General features: G+C 34.7%; 1 protein-coding gene across 1 annotated transcript; it reads left to right on the top strand.

The window, feature by feature from the left end:
- Positions 1–13,148: 13,148 nt before the first annotated feature.
- Positions 13,149–15,021, top strand: LOC103972864 (adenylate isopentenyltransferase 5, chloroplastic). Its single transcript, XM_009387244.3, has one exon. The coding sequence runs from the start codon at positions 13,777–13,779 to the stop codon at positions 14,755–14,757; it is 981 nt and encodes a 326-aa protein (XP_009385519.2). The 5' UTR covers positions 13,149–13,776; the 3' UTR covers positions 14,758–15,021.
- Positions 15,022–18,185: the final 3,164 nt, after the last annotated feature.

Raw genomic sequence — 18,185 nt, 5'->3', positions numbered from 1 at the left:
AAGCATGGCAAGCCAAAGCGGACAGACGAAATGGCACCGGACCGTATTCCAATCGGATTCGGATCTGTTGGAAAATCCAGATCCGCGCAGTTATTCAATTTAGCGAAGGAGATTAGCTATTTAGAGTTATCCAATAAGTTTACTATTTAGAGTTAATTTTTTTTACTGTTCACAATCTCTTACTATCTGTAACCTCTTAAAAAATATTTTACTATTTATAATCTTTTTAATTTTACTTTTTATCTTTTTTTATATAGGTAAGGCGGTCTGTTAGGCGTGAGAAAATATTAAAATTAAGTTATAAATTGAGAATATATATATATTTATAAAAGATAACTTATTAATATTTAAAATTATTAACATGAGATTGATTATAAATATCAATAAAAAAGGGGTTGTACGTATTAATCTTCTTATCAGAATCCAACACGAAGACGATCAATGAAAATTGACTTGAAGACCCTTTAAAATAAATAACAAAAAATATTTATATGGTAATTTAAGTAATATGAACGATACAAAATTCACACTGATATTTTAAATATGAATTTTTTTTATAACTATGAAAATTATTGATTTGATTTGTGTTTGATAACTATGAAAATTAATCTCATTTTTTATAATTTAATTTTATTAGGGAAAGCTTTGAAGCTATTCATGGAAAAAAGATTTTAGCTGCTTTTTTATAATTAAACAATCAAATTACAATATTTATTTACAATATGGGCTAATGTACAATTATAATACGACTATGTAATATTTATAAAACACAACTTAAATCATATCAATTAAGTTTGTTCAACTAAACATTATCTATATGTGCTATACTAAAAGAAATAAATTTAAAACAAAGGAATATTTATAAGAAAATTTCCAAGTATTAATGATCAAATTTGAGACCAGATTTCCTTTTATCGTAACCAAAGACTATAAATTCTTGATAATCTAATCTGATCCAATTTAATCAAACTTTATCTTGTTCGTCGTAATTGATAGTATCGTTTCGTTGGGGCGATGTTCGACAATTAACATCAGATTTATCAGTCTTATTTCTTCTACATGTTATTTTTTTAATATCCATGCCAAATAAGTATTGTTAAAAAATAATGGATCTTCTTAGTTTCTTTAGAGACGTAAGTGGGCGGTAGATATCGAATTACATCTTGCACTCAAATGGAGAACCTCAAATTGACATTGTGATAAACTTAAAGAGATCGCTTGCTGTCTTCAGATTTTATTTTTGTTTTCTCGAATGGTTCTTAACCTATATCACCATTTATGGGTAGTCAGTCAATGGATCAGGTCAAAAGCTAAAGATCCAATTGTATATCTTTGAAAATATCAACTAGTTTAGTCGATAAAATCTTTGTCTCCTCCCTCCTCTTCTCATCTATTTTTAACTCTTTATTGTTATTTTTATGTGTACGCGATTTGGGTGAATGATCATCGTCGTTGTGGCCGTCTCTAATTCGTCTTTCCAAAATTTAATGATCTGTCTATCTAATCCTTAGATTGCTTAGCTATACTTATTTAGGACTCTCTCTCCCCTCTTTCGTTATCTTAAATCTAAACCCATTTAGGTCATTTTCTCGAAGAACAGAACAAGAAATAACATGTCATGCAGTTTTGGATAGCTGACCTAGAAAGTTACTCTAGGCTTGCATGCATGGTTCCATATTTAGGGCACTTCCTTATCAATTTGGTGTTGTCAATTCCAAAATAATGTTGGATAAGATGTTACTATTATTATTTGTATTGTATTTTATTTTATTTATTTTCAATTAAAACAGAAGGAAAAAATAATAACGAAAAATGACAATTTATTCTGAACAAGAATCTAATATTATAATAGTACGTTTCCATTGAGTATGTTTGATGGTTTTGGTTACCTGATCACTGGAATCATTGATGCCACATCAGGAAGACTACTACTGCTTGAAACCAAAGCAAAACAAAACAAAACAGTTGAAGATATGTGCAGCCCAAAGGCTTGTGGGCAATTCACCGAAGCTATGGATCCATATGGGCATATCGTTGGATCGGATGCAGCATGCCCTTCTCAAGCAAAGTGGCCCCCTTATTTGCTTTGACTTGAAGATGATCCTTCTTTTGTTGATTATATATATAATAATAATAACAACAATCTTCCTCATACATTCTTTTTAATATTTCTGCATTCTTTTCAGCATTGGAAAAGTAAATGAATGATCCGACCCAAGAAATTGTTCCATTCGGACTCTTTTATTGCTCTCTAGCAGTATAATCCATCTTCCGTTCCGATTATATATTATGTTGACTAATCCTAGTATCAGATCTCATATATCATTCCGTTATATGTTATTGGAGGGACAGAAATACCTTGAAAATAATATATATATATATATATATCTTTGGTGTTAACCTAAATCGAAGCTCTGAATTCCTTTCATATTCTCTTACATGGACGGTGAGAGACTCCTCTTTCAACGAGTATCTTTTTATACATCTTAATTTATTATTATTAATAATTATTAATTATACATATATATATATATGTATATATAATATATTATAGTGATGATACGATGGTTGGAGATGATATGAAGCTGACAGCCAATGATTCTCAATCATTGTAGGCGTCATTTCTTGGGACCATTTGCTCTCCACTGATGAGAACAAAATATATCTTTGAGCCACATGCATAATAATAATAATAATATTATTATTATTATTATTATTATTATTATTATTATATCTCTATTTATTCTATTCAATTGCTAGAGGAGTTATTTTTTATAATTATAAAAATCACACCGATCAATCGATCACGTAAAAAAAATCAAGAACCAAACCATCGATCTACTGTCGAAAAGATTGACTGTCGTGAAAGGTACGAAATGCTTTCTAAAGACATTTCGATCTTCTTAATCATGAAGATCAAACAGAATAAAATTTGTTTATGTGTATTGTTATCTATTTTTATATTTTTAATATAAAATATGATTTACTATTCGATCAATTGACTCATCGATTCAATCAACAGCCAAGTGACTTGAGACTTGATTGGACCATTTGATTTTGATAATTATATCCTTTTCGATTTATTCAAAAATTGATCAATGATATTAAATTATTTTTATCTGACCAGAATACAAGTAATCCTATTTGCACAAAAGGTAGCACCTTCATAATTTAAGGGGGAAAAATTACCTATATGAAAAATGCGAAACTGATTTCTTGTGGGGGCGGTATGAACACTAGAAAAATCCAAATTTTAAAATCTTAAAAAAAAAAATTTAAGTTTCTTCAATAAGTATTACATTCAACAACATACAAGATACTCGTACATGAACTCAAAATTAAGATATATTAGCCACGTAACAATGCAGAAATTTACTTATATGAGCTTTTCTAAATTGGTTTTTCTCTTTAAGAACACAACAAATACTAGAAAATCCAAATTTTATATTTTTTTCATAATTTCCTTCCATAAGTATAGCATTCGACTCAAAACTAAGATCTATTAATTGCAAGATAATACGCTAATCAAACGGATGTTTCGATGGAGACCGAACACTATGAACTTTACCTTTGATCGGAATCGAACCAAGAACATATGCACCGGCTTGGAATATTTCAATGGTCAATGAGCTCAGTCTATGATGGAATAATTCATGTGACTATCAATTTGGAATCGTTTATAAATCGAAACCAGCTGCAAGATGCAATTGACTTTGTCAAAAAGGTTTGACTAGATTGAATGCAACGAGCAAACAATGAAAGGCAAAGGCATCTGATACAAAAGCTTGCCTCATCCAAATAGAATATTCTGAAAACAACGTTGACCCAAGCCATATGCAAAGTGAAACCATACCAATCTATGATAAGAATATATATCTTGATCCTATACTTTTGAACATACACAAAGAGACTTTGTAGACAATGAAAATTCTAGAATTCTTCTCCATGGAATCATTGGCTACTTTCTGTGAAGGCCAAGTTTAGTCCTGACCATGATTCTATTGTAGTTTTCGACTACTAGTGTGCTTTAGGAGGTCTCCGAGAAGAGTATCAACCATCTAACCTAATTGACTCTTTGCATGTGTTATAAGTCACCTACAACAGTTCAATTTGACACCATGGTTATCACGAGTTGATTTAGCATATGCACGAGCTTGAATCATCTCTAAGGTCTATCGAAAAATATGCCATAGAGGATTGCATCAATTCACAAAAGGAAATTATGCGGGCCAAGCATTTGAGCACATTCGAGAATTTTTCTTTTTTTAATTAGGAAGAGAAGAGTCAATGAATAGACTGAATCTTGTGTAGATAATCCAATATACAAGGCTCCTATCAATGTCAGTGAAGCAAAAGACAAAACTGAACAAAATTCAAAATGAAGGATATAAAGAAAGAGGTAGGCAAGAAGGATAAATATTAGGTTGTTAATATGGTTAATGCTATGGGGAGAAGCTATATATATATATATATATATATATATATATATATATATATATGGTTTGCAACAATTTAAACAATTTTATAACTCTTAATTTGATCAGTAGTGTTTTACATTATAGAACTCAGCTATTCTAGAAAATCCATGAGATCAATTAAAAAAAACTTAGATATCCTTTTTTTGTTGTGGAAATTGTTTTAATATATATAATCAAACTATCACTTTATGTATAAATTACAACTTGACACACGGTTGAGCTTTTTCTTTTTTTTTTTTTCTAATAGTAAAGGTCAAAGTGACTAGGCATAAGATTTTAATAAATACATATGACTTTGTTCATGTCAAATTTTTGGTTGTTTGTATGACTCACAATTTGGATTCTTCTAACCTAGTTTTCTTAAGTCTTTTGAAGTGAAGGATACCCTTATTATGGTTTTAAAAAGACTTATGCGAAAGAATTCTCATGAGAATACTAATGACAAGATTTAGGTGATACTATATACATTGCTACAACGAGTAAATAATATAGATTTAACGGGATTCAATATACACAATCTTATTCCTAAGAATAAAGATGATTTTCGTAGCTCAAATCCTAATATTTTCTTATACAAAATGAAACTTTTAACAACTACTTCAGCCCAGATTATATATATATATATATATATATATATATATATATATATATATATATATATATATATATATATATATATATATATATATATGTACTTCAGGAGACTTTGCATGCTGTTCTCGGATGGACCCATAAAGAAAAAGTGAGAGGGATAATTGAAATGAACGATGACCTTATTAGGGTTCTAAAAACACATGTGAAAGAATTCTCACGAGATTATTATGGACGAGATTTAGTTGATATCATGTATATTTTTACGAAAAAATAAATAATACAGATTTAAAAAGAATCAATATATGCAATCTTATTTATAAGAATAGAGAAAATTTTATAGCTCAAATACTAATATTTTCTTATACAAAGTGAAACTTTTATCCACTGCTTCAGCTAATAGAGAAAGAGGAGGAGAAAGAGGCTTTCCATGTTATTCTCATACGAGTCGATAGAGAGAGACCGAGACTTTGCATGTCATTATTCTGAGATAGAACAGTGAGAGAGACTTAGCATGTTATTCTGGGATGGGCCCATAAAGAAAAAGTGAGAGTTGGACAGGGATAAGTGCAGTAATATAATAGAGGGCTGCGATATGATACTCGAATGATTGGACATGGAATCATGCAGGTGCTGTTGACCTACTGCTCATGATTAATTGCCGATGAGGCGATGGTACGTACATCTGCAGCAGTACTCGGTCGTCTAACCATCTCATGACGACTCTCCATAATAGACAGACCATTTCTATCCTCATATCTTCAACAGTTGGAAGACCGCACCATCTTTCCCTATGCATGAACTGATGCACACACTAAAATGGCTTTATTTTTCGTGTGATTCATCCCCATGCAGAGGTGTCACGTCAGTCCCAAAAAAGCTGATGGAATTGTTTAACTTGGCGTGCAATGCAGTGCTTCCAATAATTACATGAAGAATTACTTGTTGAGTCCCTCAACCATTACCTATGTATGCAGTAGCATTGTGAGGATGTTCAAGTTTGAGTTGTCATCGATTTGTCTTATACAATTATAGGTCTCATATCTGAATTTATAAATATCTTTAATACCTATTAATGTAATAAAATTTTCTTTTATTTTTTTTTCTTTAAAAAACGACATGCATTTTGAAATGACCAGTGACGAAAACAGCAAGCACTCGCTACGCTACCTACAAGAGACGCTAAGGAGTAGCATTTAGTTCCCAAGTGCCAAAACCGACGAAGAAAGAAGAAATGCAAGAAGAAGAAATGTGGAAATTATAAGTTTAGAAAACTCGTGACGTTATTGTACCTCGTTAGGGTTTAATCATAAGTTGTTCCCTTCATATTAATTTAAATTTTTGAAATAAGTGATATGATTCTACCACAATTTTATCTATCGTATGATATCGGGGCAGATTATGAGTTTCACAATAATATATATATATATATATATATATATATATATATATATATATATATATATATATATATATATTTGAATTGCATCATTGTCTTTATGCTTGATTATAAGTGTCAAGTGTGTTAATCATGCGTCTGATCGGTTTAAACATAGGTTGATCCGTTTTCTATTAGCTTAACTCTTTTGGAAAAAAAACGATAACCTGACTAAAATCCTACACTTTCATCTACTATCTTATTGTTTCTAATATTATTTTCTTTATTGCCTTATATCATACATTGAGCCCAATAAATTAAGACAACATTCTTATTGAGTTGAGTTTGATAAATTGGTTTTGATTAGAATAGGAAAATTAATGAGTGCTAGTGGTACAAGAAAAAAATTATAGAGAAACCTAAGAAGATCTTATAAAAGTAATTAAAAGATATCTGAATGCTTAAAAAAATAATTATAGATATTGTCTTATAAAAAAAAAATTCAGCTTACTGGTGTTGATGGTATTGTTGGTTGCTACTTAGAAAAGATGGCATGAAATTGATGATCAAAGATCTCGCACCAAGAACTGTACTAACTTAAAAAGTCTCTTTGGATCTATCGATGTGTCCAAAAACAAATACTATTTTAAACTATCATGTAGCTTTCTATTGATTGATGGATGGACGAGCATGCTCGAAACACATATTTCTTTAAAGAGAATTAATATCTTTTGATGTGGACACAGCATTAATGTCTTCTATCATTGACTACCCTCGTAGCAGTAGCTATTTTTGCTACTATATATCATTTCCCCACCTCTAAAGTGGCTCCGTAGTCATCATAATCATTTCCTTTTAGTTACCTCAAACGAGTATGGATGATAGCATATGCTTGCTTTGTCAATTTGCTACTTGTGGTAGATCCCTTTTGCAAAACAAGATATAAAATGTTGTTGATTTGCAATATGTGTTCTCCTTCATGGTGGTTTGGTTAATCCCATTTGTGATCTACTTGTTGTAGATTACGAATGGTGGGCTACTATTAAAGAGACTAACAATTTTTGTGTTGCAAATAGGTCTATTAATTATGTATTTTTACTTAAAACTAGATTAGCTACCTTATCATGTGGCTTATTTGGATATCCCTCAAATTACCTTTTTTCATATTAATATCCGAGCAAGAATATTTATGTAAAAATTTGGATTAGTTGAGGATCATTAGATAAATAGTATATAATAGTTATTCAATGTTTTTGTCCTTAGCATTTATAATAGTTGTGAAGGCATTCTTTTTGTTTGTGTTAATCGCATTGTCTCCATTCTCTACGCTCATTGTCTATATTGTCCACCATAGTGAGTTTATGGTGAAAGAGCAAGTGAGTATGATGGTGATCTTATGGTTATTGTCATGTTGAAGCAGGAAGCAATAGCAAACGTGACTTATAGCATATATAGAATAATCGATATTAAGGTAGTATAGGGACAGAGCGAATAACTTCAATATTATTATTATTAGTATATATATATATATATATATCATTGATGTAAAAATTAATGTGATTTAACATTTCTCATTAATTATAAAATTATTGTTATTTTTACTTAAACATAATCTCTTTGTACACTTTTTAACTTAAACTCTCGAGAATTTATATTATTTATCTTATCTTTTCTAAAAATTTAGAGATATATACAGAGTATTATATCTTTTTCCGTCTCTACCAAGACTCGAGAAGAACCAAATTTCAACTAATAATGTGATTCGGGATTTCTTATTTATGCATGAAGGAATCAATTATAAAATTATTGAATTATTATCACTTAAATATAATCTCCTTGTGTACTTTTTTTACATAAACTGCATAGAATTTATATCATTTATCTTACCCTTTCTAAAAAATTAGAGACATCTTTCTCTCTTTCCATCAAGATCTAGAGTTATGATATTAGCATCCAAAATATTCTTGATACCTTTCTCTCCGTCCATCAAGATATAGAGTTATAATATTTATAAAAGAACCAAACTTTAATTATTAGAATTAACTTTCATTCATGTGAGCCTTATGGGATTCGAGTTTGAAGATTCATTAGCTTGATATTATCTTTTGGATGAAAACTTTAGTGACGGAGAGATCTATCTCTAGGAAATAAGTGCAAAATAAAAAAAAAATATTTATTACTTGTAAAGCTAAAGTACTAACAATAAAGAAAATGTAATATAAGCCTTGTTGTCTTTTGATAATAAGTAAATTATACTCTCGACAAATTATATATCACTACATGTTTCCGTCTTCTCCTATCTCACTAATGTAAATTACTTATGAGGTTTGGATAACAAGCTGTATAGACATTGGGGCCTTCTCATAGTAGTTACGTGGAGCTTGATGTAGAGCTTTAGTCATCGAACGAATTAGATCTTAAGTGACGAGGAACTTTCTTCCATCATTCTAGAATTGATACTACTGGTATCGATAAAAGTTAGGCTCCCAAGGATGACTTGACATATATCAAGTGGAACCACCTCACATGACACCTTGTCGATGAATTCCTTTGTGATGGCGATGTGTATCTTACATTGTTAATCAATCTTTATTTTTTTTATTATCATGAAGCCATCCAAGAGGATACGAGCTTGGATGTGGTATTATCTCTAAGCCGAGTTTCTTGACTAAGCTCACCGAGATGTTCTTTTGGCACATGTTATTGAAGATTCTATCAACAACTTCTTGCTTCACTTGGATCTTTTTGTTGAAGAGCTCCTTTTAAACCTTTGGACCAAGAGTCAAATTCAAGTTTATAACCTTTGGTCTAACTATCAACAATAGACTTAGATCCTTATAAGGAACTAGTGAAAGTTTGATGGTGTCATCGCCTGTGGTCATGATTATGGCTTATCAACTTTAATTATTCTTTAACCACTTCTTTGGAAGAGTTTCGGTTAACCTTTCAACACTTCTCTTATGTATGACATATAATTTTATAATTATCATAGAATAAATATTTTTATTTTAAGGAAGAAAAAGTTTTACCATCCTTGATATTCTCGTAGGCCTTCGAGTGGTTCCTTCTGGTTTTGCTAGTCATATGTGCCCTACAAGCCAATTACGTGAGTGATGACACGTGTGACATGATATGTACTCTTTTTGCTTATTATTATTATGAGATTTTCTCACTTTATATTTCTTATTATATAAATATATTATGATGTCCATGTATCTGTGCAATGGTAATCGGATCGTGATGAGAATATGATAATAAGATTGATTCACCTTTAAACACAAACTCTAAATAATCCTGGTCATAAGTTACTCGAGAGGGACATCGAGATAACTAGATAGATTAATATGTTGTATACCCGTCTATATGATGAAGGTGGCTGGTTTCATAGTTGCTCATATGGGGACACTAGGGGTACAATATAGGTGTTTATTGGAGAATGAGTTCACTGATTGATCCACTTACAGAATGTTGAATGATCGATGATACCTCATTGTCAGATAACGATTCCATTATCTTGGTAATGTACTTGGTCTTTAGATTTGAGATACTAAGAATGTCCTATATGAGTACTCCACTCTTTGATACCAGACTTATAGGTTTGAAAGTTTCAGATATAGCACAATCGGTCATCAGGGATGATAGTTAACCTTACGAGGGCTATTGAGTGTTGATAGAGGATCATCTGCTCTTGGTATCATGAGAGGAATATCTCATATATTCTTACTTAGACAAATCCTTAGCCAAGGTCATTCAGATTAAGAGAGAAAGAGTTCTTCGAGAGACCCGATCAAAGCGAGACTCAAGAAGAAACTGTATGGGCCTGACAGCACCATACCCAATATACAATCTCTACGATATTAGATAAATGACGGACTATAGCTACATGGTAACTGAGGATAGATAATCCAAAGGATTGGATTCCCTTGTATCGTTTGGGGACTGCGACGTAGTGGTCTAGGACGTTCATAGTCGATGTGTCAAGTGAATTATTATGAAGATAATAATTCACTAAGCCATAAGGAGTTCTGACAAGTATGACTCACGGCCAACTCAGTATTGGGCCTAGAGAGTCACATACATATGGTAGGTATTGCGATGAATAGAGGTTCAGATGTGAGATATCTACCGGAGCCCTTATTTTATTAGATATCCAATAAGCCCCTGAATTATTGGATCATATGGATGAGATTTAATAAAAGCCAATGTGAGACTATTGGATAGAGATCCATTAATCTAAGAGGCTTAGGTACTTGGATGGAGATCCAATATCCAATAAGACAAGATCCATTAGGGTTAAGTTGATATGGAGCCTCTATAAATATGAGAGAACTAAAGGGTCATAAGCTAGGCTTCTTGGTTACCATCTCCTATTCTGTAATCTTTTTATCTTTCTTAAATAGTAGGTGTGGATATTTGAGTATCGATTATAAGAGCGTTTTTGTAACCCCTGCCATGTGGATTACCGCTAAAAAGGAGGATACTTGACCTCCTTTATCCTCTCACATAGATCTGCAGAAATTCAAGGATATATGATCTTTCTAGATAACACAATTATCTCACACGTGATTTTCAATTTTGTGAGTTTTTGTACACCAATCTATGTATGACGATGAACACCTTTTTAAAAATTTGAGATTTTGTTTTATGTTCTTTCGCTACGTATGTGATGTCGCCATTGGATTTCTCAACAGGCCTTCTTTATGAGATTCTCGATGTATGCATGATTCTTTCTCTCGATCAAAATTATCATATTACTAGTAATCGAAATATCGTGTACTTTGAAAAGGCTCATCTCTATATCAATATGTTCCTGGAGGTCAACAGTGCATTTCATCATCAAATGATCATTGACTGAGATTCCGAGTCCCACAGCTTATTGTTGAAACTTAATAGTAAATTCTTGCATAAATTGGTCTATTTCTTAAGATATAACTCCTCATATTTTAAATCATATCCATGATATGTCTTCATAATTATTGGTTCAAACATAAGCTTTCCACACACTACGAGCACTTATTTAGTCAACTTGAGTCACACAAACATTATCATATCCTTGCTACTGTAGTCATATGGATCAAAATAAGTGTTGAGTTAATCTATCTATGAGTTCAATATCTTAGCATTAATTGAGCCATCGTAGGAAGATATGTTGATACGAGTATCGATACGAAAAGCTCTAAGTCCTTGTTGCAATGTTTGTTCAGCAGTGTCTTCTTCACAGTTGCACACTCAAATATAGATGACTCTCTCTCTCTTTTGCTTTGTCATCCTTGTATGATTAGTTTTGGCTTGCATCTTGTCTATTATGATCTTCATCTATTTGGTTAATATTGTCATCTTGATAGTAAGGTTAGCTAAGGCTATTAGGGTATTAGACACCATCCCATTGATGGTTCTTCTACCATATAAGAGCGACTTAAACTCTGACTCCTATTACTTTTTTCTAGAGTCTTTGTATCATTGTCTCATGGTCACTATCCCAAGATCGTTGTTTTGATATTGATTTCTATTGGGTTTAGGTTCGATGATATGTCATCTAGATACCACATTTCGAATGAAAGTTTTAGGAGAGGAGAGAACTATCACCGGGAAATAAGCATAAATCTAAAATAAAAGAATCTTTATTGCTAGTAAAGCTGAAGTGATAACTATAAGACTTAAAGTAATAGAATTAAAAGTATGATAGAAGACTTATAGATACGTAAGAATATGTTATCTTTATATAACACTTGGTGTTCTTGGTAAATTGTATATCGTTGTCAGTTATAGTCTCCTCATTTTCTCTCATTACTGGAATCTCCTCATAAGATTTAGGCTGCAACAAGTGTTGGGGGTTTCTCACAATAGTTGAGTGAAGCTTGATACAGAGCTTTGGCTATTGTAACTTACTGGAAGAAGGGGCTATGGCTAGAGGGCAAAACCCTAATTTGAACTCTTCTTTTAGTTCTTGGTGCACGTTAAAAAACTAAAGTCTACTGTGAGACTTCTTGGTTGTCTTTTGTTCTATTTCTTCTTATTATTGTTGCTAAAGATATCTTTATAAGCTATTAAGGTTGGCAGTAAACTAAAAATACAAATATTTTTCTCTCTTTCTCTTCTCTCCTCTCAGCCTACGATCGACTAGCTTCTCAAGAGATGTATAACTTGGATGTTTTATATAAGTCTCTTATTCTCTTTTTATAACTGAGGAAGAGATAAAATCCCAATTAGTTTAGAACTTGAAGAGTCTTAATATCTTGAGTCTCGGAGAGTCTAAATACCTATAGGATTGGAGATTTCTAATCCCTTTCTAATTTGTTATAGGGCTAGCATATGAAAGTCTCGTATGCCTATCAGGAGTTAATGCTATCCTTTCTTTTTGGGTGTCCATGTTTGGGTGAAGGTTATTAGAACCGAATCATATAAGCTTTTTTTAACCAATAAAAATTTGAAGGCTTAGACTCTTTAATAAGAGTTAATTAATCTTATTTAGTGTTATTGAAATTATCTCTCTAAGGTAACCATTCTAATAATTTTTTTTATTCTGTAACTCAAAAAATTTTAAAATACTTCAAGATGATAAATAATTTGATATTATATGATTTATTTAACTCGCTTGTCTCCAATACCATATCAAATTTTTTTATTTGACCGGTGCCAAATAAAATGGCTGGTCACAAATTAAAGTCAAACCGCCCACCGCTTTCGTTGAAAACAACTCCTGCACACCTTATCGCCGCATCAAATCATATTTTCCCCAAAAAGCAATCACCCATCTAATGAACAAAACAAAACTAGTTCAACATTCATCGAGTACTCCTCAGTGAGCCCTAAATAGAGTGAATAAACCGAGGTTGATTGTTGACTTCTCGGTGGACCGTCGATTTCTTTCTCTTTTCATCTTATCTACTACATTCTCTATCATCTTCAACTATTCTTCTTTCTTCTGTGCTTAGTGTCTGTACGTATTAGATTCCCGCAATATATCTCAGGCTTTTACGACTGATGTAACCGAGATGCCAAAAGCAGGAACCTCCCGCGCTATATAAAGGACAAGGTTGCGGTCTCCCCGCTGTGCCCAAGTCAAGTCCGGTCTTCCTCTTCTCGCCTCCTCCTTCTGCTATCCTCCTTCCCGCACGAAGCCTCGGTGGGAAGACGATGATGTACACCGTTGTCTTTGTTTAACTCTCCTCTTTCACCTGTGAGTACAGATAAGGGACGTCATTTTGCTTTAGTTGTTGATCCTTCGTGCGCCGAAAGTAGTACGCGTGAGACTGTGGCAGTGGTCGTGTCGTCGTCTGTGTTGTTGACCGTAACAGGCGGTGATCGACGAGTGCAGCTGATTTCGTCATGGGATCCTTCAAGAGCCGTGGTGGGAAAGACAAGGTGGTGTTCGTGATGGGCGCCACGGGCACCGGCAAGTCCAGGCTCGCTGTCGACGTGGCCATCCATTTCGGCGGCGAGATCGTCAACTCCGACAAAATGCAGGTGTACGATGGCCTTGACGTCGTCACCAACAAAGTCACCGATGAGGAACGTATGGGGGTGCCCCACCACCTGCTCGGTGGGTTGCCTCCTGACGCGGACTTCAGCGCGTCGGACTTCCGCCGGGCGGCGACGCTGCAGGTGGAGTCGATCGCGCGGCGGGGGCGGCTCCCCATCGTGGCGGGGGGGTCGAACTCGTACATCGAGGAGCTGGTCGAGGGGGCGGGTAGGGAGTTCTGGCGGCGGTACGAGTGCTGCTTCCTGTGGGTGGACGTGCAGCTGCCGGTGCTGCACAAGTTCGTGGCGGAGCGGGTGGACCGCATGGTGGAGCGGGGACTGGTGGAGGAGGTGCGGGGGCTGTTCGACCCGGACGTGGCAGACTACTCCCGGGGAGTGCGCCGCGCGATCGGGGTGCCGGAGATGGACCGCTACCTCCGCGCGGAGGCGGCGGAGGCCGAAGAGGCCACCAAGGCGAGGCTGCTGGAGGCGGCGATCGACGAGATCAAGGCCAACACGTGCAAGCTGACCTGCTGCCAGCTGCAGAAGATCCACCGGCTCTGCACGCTGTCGGGGTGGAACGTGCACAGGGTGGACGCCACCGACGTGTTCCGGAGGGCCGGGAAGGAGGTGGACGAGGCGTGGGAGTCTCTGGTGGCGGGCCCCAGCGTGGAGATCGTGGCAGAGTTCTTGCACCAAGCGCCGGCAGCGGAACCGAAGGCGGCGGCGCGCGAGGCGCAGCAGTTCGCCGCGGTCAACAACAAGAAGGGGGCTTCCTTGATGAATGGAGCAGTGGGCAGGGACATGGTGGTCAAGGTCGCCTCCTCCCTTGTGGGGGCCACGGTCTGAGTGCTGGGTCCCACCGCCGAGAATAAAAATGTCTCAATAATAAGATGCCACACCCATTTCCGGCTTGTGGGGACGCGAGGAGCTGTGACTGCTTTCTCGCTCCTGCGTCGTGTTTTGTAAGATCAGAGAATGGAGAATAGATAGATATATGTCGAGAGAGAGAGAGAGAGAGAGTGAGAGAGAGAAAGATAAATGAGGGGGAGGTGGTGGGTTCCGTCACACTTTATTCTAACTTCATAAAACTATGATATGTGTCTTATCTCACATCCAATAAAAGTCCTATGGAATCAATGTGTGCAACGCACGCGAATGCGAAGAGTCTATCATTCATCCATCTTAGAATCATTTCAACTATTTATCTGAATGAAGTATAGATAAAATAAGCATATTTTGGACATAATTGATTTGACCAAATCGGTTAGACGATGTTGTAGGATTGTTTATATATTTTTTCTATGTACGATTTCCTGCATAGAATTTGCATTCCTTGCAATACGAACGAAGAATGCCGATCATTTATGGAGTTCGATGATCCTTTTTAGCCTACTATAGAATTACTCCTATCGGAAGAATTTTCGTTCTCTCTCATCTAATCCTCCAAATATTACAAAAAGAAAAAAAGACACCTCACTTGATAACATTAATAAAGTATATGTTTATTTGCTTTTAATAAATTATCTAAATAGTGAGAATTTACAGTGATAAATATTAAAGGCGCATTACATATATATTTATATATATAGAAAGAAAATCAAGTAATCATGCACATAAAAAAGGAAAGGAAAATGCTGTCAATTACAGTAGGCTAGCATATCATTATGAATTATTATTGATGCCAAGCAAGATAATTAATTGATAGAACTTTCCACTGATATGTTTCTCTTTTTATTCTCGTGGTCTTTTTTAGATTCATATGACATATTTAACATAAATAATAAATATGCATTAAAGAGAGAGAGAGAGAGAGAGAGAGAGAGAGAGAGAGAGAGAGAGAGAGAGAGAGAGAGAGAGAGAGGTTTTGGTGAAATAAATCCTCTCCCTGTGAATCTATTTTTTTATTGTTTTCTGTGGTTTTATTTTCTGAGTCAAACCATTTTCACCTAAATTCAACTTTTTTTTTTTTTTATCAATCTCACCTTTCATACTATGTTGAAAATTTTATTAGATTTTACTATGCATGTGAAAGGATTTTTCGAAGAATTAGCTTCATCAAAAGTCTCTGATGGACTCGGAGACCTTAGTGGAAACTTTTTGATAGGACATCAAGGAGGCATTAAAAGGTTAAAGAGCTGGAGTTTTTGTTGTAGTTGGAACAAGGAAACAAAATCAAATCAATCCGGATTCTAATATCAATTTTTCCCAAAATTATATGTTAGGCATAACTTAAAAAGTTCGATGGTATATATTCTCATTGGTTTCTGTAAATAATTTTTTTCTTCCGTAAATATAGTTTTCTTGCAAAAGTAAAATAAAAAAAAAATGTAGTTTTCTTCTGTAAATAATGGTTGGTTTTCATATTTGTGTGTGTGTGTGTGTATATATATATATATATATATATATATATATATGTGTGTGTGTGTGTGTGTGTGTTTGGCCAGTTGGATAATAAAAATTTGAGCTCTGATCTCTCCCGTCAAACCTCATCCTTAACAAGTTTTTGGTTTCAGTACGCTTAAGTACCCTAATAAGATGAGTCTAAGGTTTTACTCACTCATAGCAATCGACACCAATGCAACTCAAATGCTTAAGCTATTAAGTACGACTGTATATATATTTTTATTCTTCACTCTTAAAAATGCAAGGTTTTTTTTTTCATAAGTTTTAAATTTCGTATGAATATTTTCTTAATATTTTAACTTCTTCATTAGTGTGCAGATCACCTCCATCTTCTTCTTAGCCAAGATAAGTTAAATTATGTATGACATCTCCAACTGTGCTTATGGAAGAGGAAGAACCTACAAGATGCCAAAGACCAAACCATGTTTCGATCATACCACCGTGAGCTGAAACTTGATTCCTAACCAATACAAATAAAAAAGGAATTAGAAGCCTACAAGATCAATGGCCAGTATGATATCATGTATATTCGTAGTCATCACGCAAGCATCTATTACAGGAAGATTAGGAAATCAAAGAAGAGCTTTATTTCCTGTACATATATCATGAACATCTGCATTCCTACATGGGGCCTGTGATGAGAACTGCGACTCATCTCAGTGTTGCTACAGCATAGTAGGGTATATGCATGCTATAGCCTTGACGATCCAAGTACTTCCTCTTCTTACTCTCGGGGACGTCGGTCTTCTTGAGATCGTCGATGCACTTTGCGTCCGCGAGGCATGCGAAAGACTTCGACTCGCCGGAGAAGTATCTCGATAAGCCTTTCCTCCTTGACAACAACAAGAAAATGATATGTCAGAGACACTACGTAAGACCCATATGGATGAAGCTGCAAGTAAAGAGTGGAACACTTTGGGGGTAGATGCGTCTTCAAAGAACCCATGTCGAAGGTATGATGAAGAACGCCCAAGTCTTGGGTGGCGGTGGTTGACATGGAAACGAGAAGGGGGATAGCTTCACTTCCTGAATCTGTTGTCTGTTGTTGATGCTATCATGTAGATATATAGATCGTAAGGTAGACGGAGAGAGAGAGAGAGAGAGAGAGATAATGGTCAAGAATTGGATCTAATAATAGGATAAGAACATAAGACGTGGATGGATTTACGCGAGCAATGGGCGATTAATATGCGCTTCGTTTCAGCCTCAGAACCAGCAACTACTGAAGTACATGTCCTTGCGGACAACCTCCGCATTATTACTTGTATTATATGAGATAAAAGAGGACGGATAAGAAACTCAAGCAAAGAGCTTCCCAGTCACATTAATGCCCCTTGAATTGTTAAAAGATTTTTGAACCATTCATTATTCACAAGTATTTTTTATTATTATTTTGCTGAGTGATGCTCTGAATAATTACTTTTGGGGATGGTTTTTTCATATGAGCATTACTCTTGCAAATAGCATACTACTTGCATGATGGCTCATAGTAATCTTATTTTATGGAATCAAATATATATGAAATATAATTAAAGATCAATAAGACAAAAAGAATTTATCATCTGAACTAGAATTTCTTTTATAGGGAGTCATGGTTGAATTAGAGTGTTTGACCAGCTCAACAGGTCCGGTCGCACATGTATAATTCCCATTGAATCTGTCCATTGTGCCTGAGAATATTTGAGAATCTTTAGGTGTCTAATATAGATTCCTATCTTCACTGAGACCAATGTGGGATAGGGTTCTCCATATGATTTCTTGGACGCTCAAGTTAGATTTTCAAAACAAAATGAATCGAGTATGTGATGGTGAGAAATGTTTGACCTCAGTAATTGCACCTTGATAGACTTCAACGTGATTCCTTCAACACT

The sequence above is a fragment of the Musa acuminata genome, chromosome BXJ3-2 (assembly GCF_036884655.1).
Source record: "Musa acuminata AAA Group cultivar baxijiao chromosome BXJ3-2, Cavendish_Baxijiao_AAA, whole genome shotgun sequence".
NCBI classification, from domain to species: Eukaryota; Viridiplantae; Streptophyta; class Magnoliopsida; order Zingiberales; family Musaceae; genus Musa; species Musa acuminata.
This window is presented reverse-complemented; position numbering and strand designations above follow the sequence as displayed.

Excerpts from the sequence above, each read along its gene's own strand:
- LOC103972864 (XM_009387244.3), top strand. The coding sequence starts at position 13,777 with ATGGGATCCTTCAAGAGCCGTGGTGGGAAAGACAAGGTGGTGTTCGTG.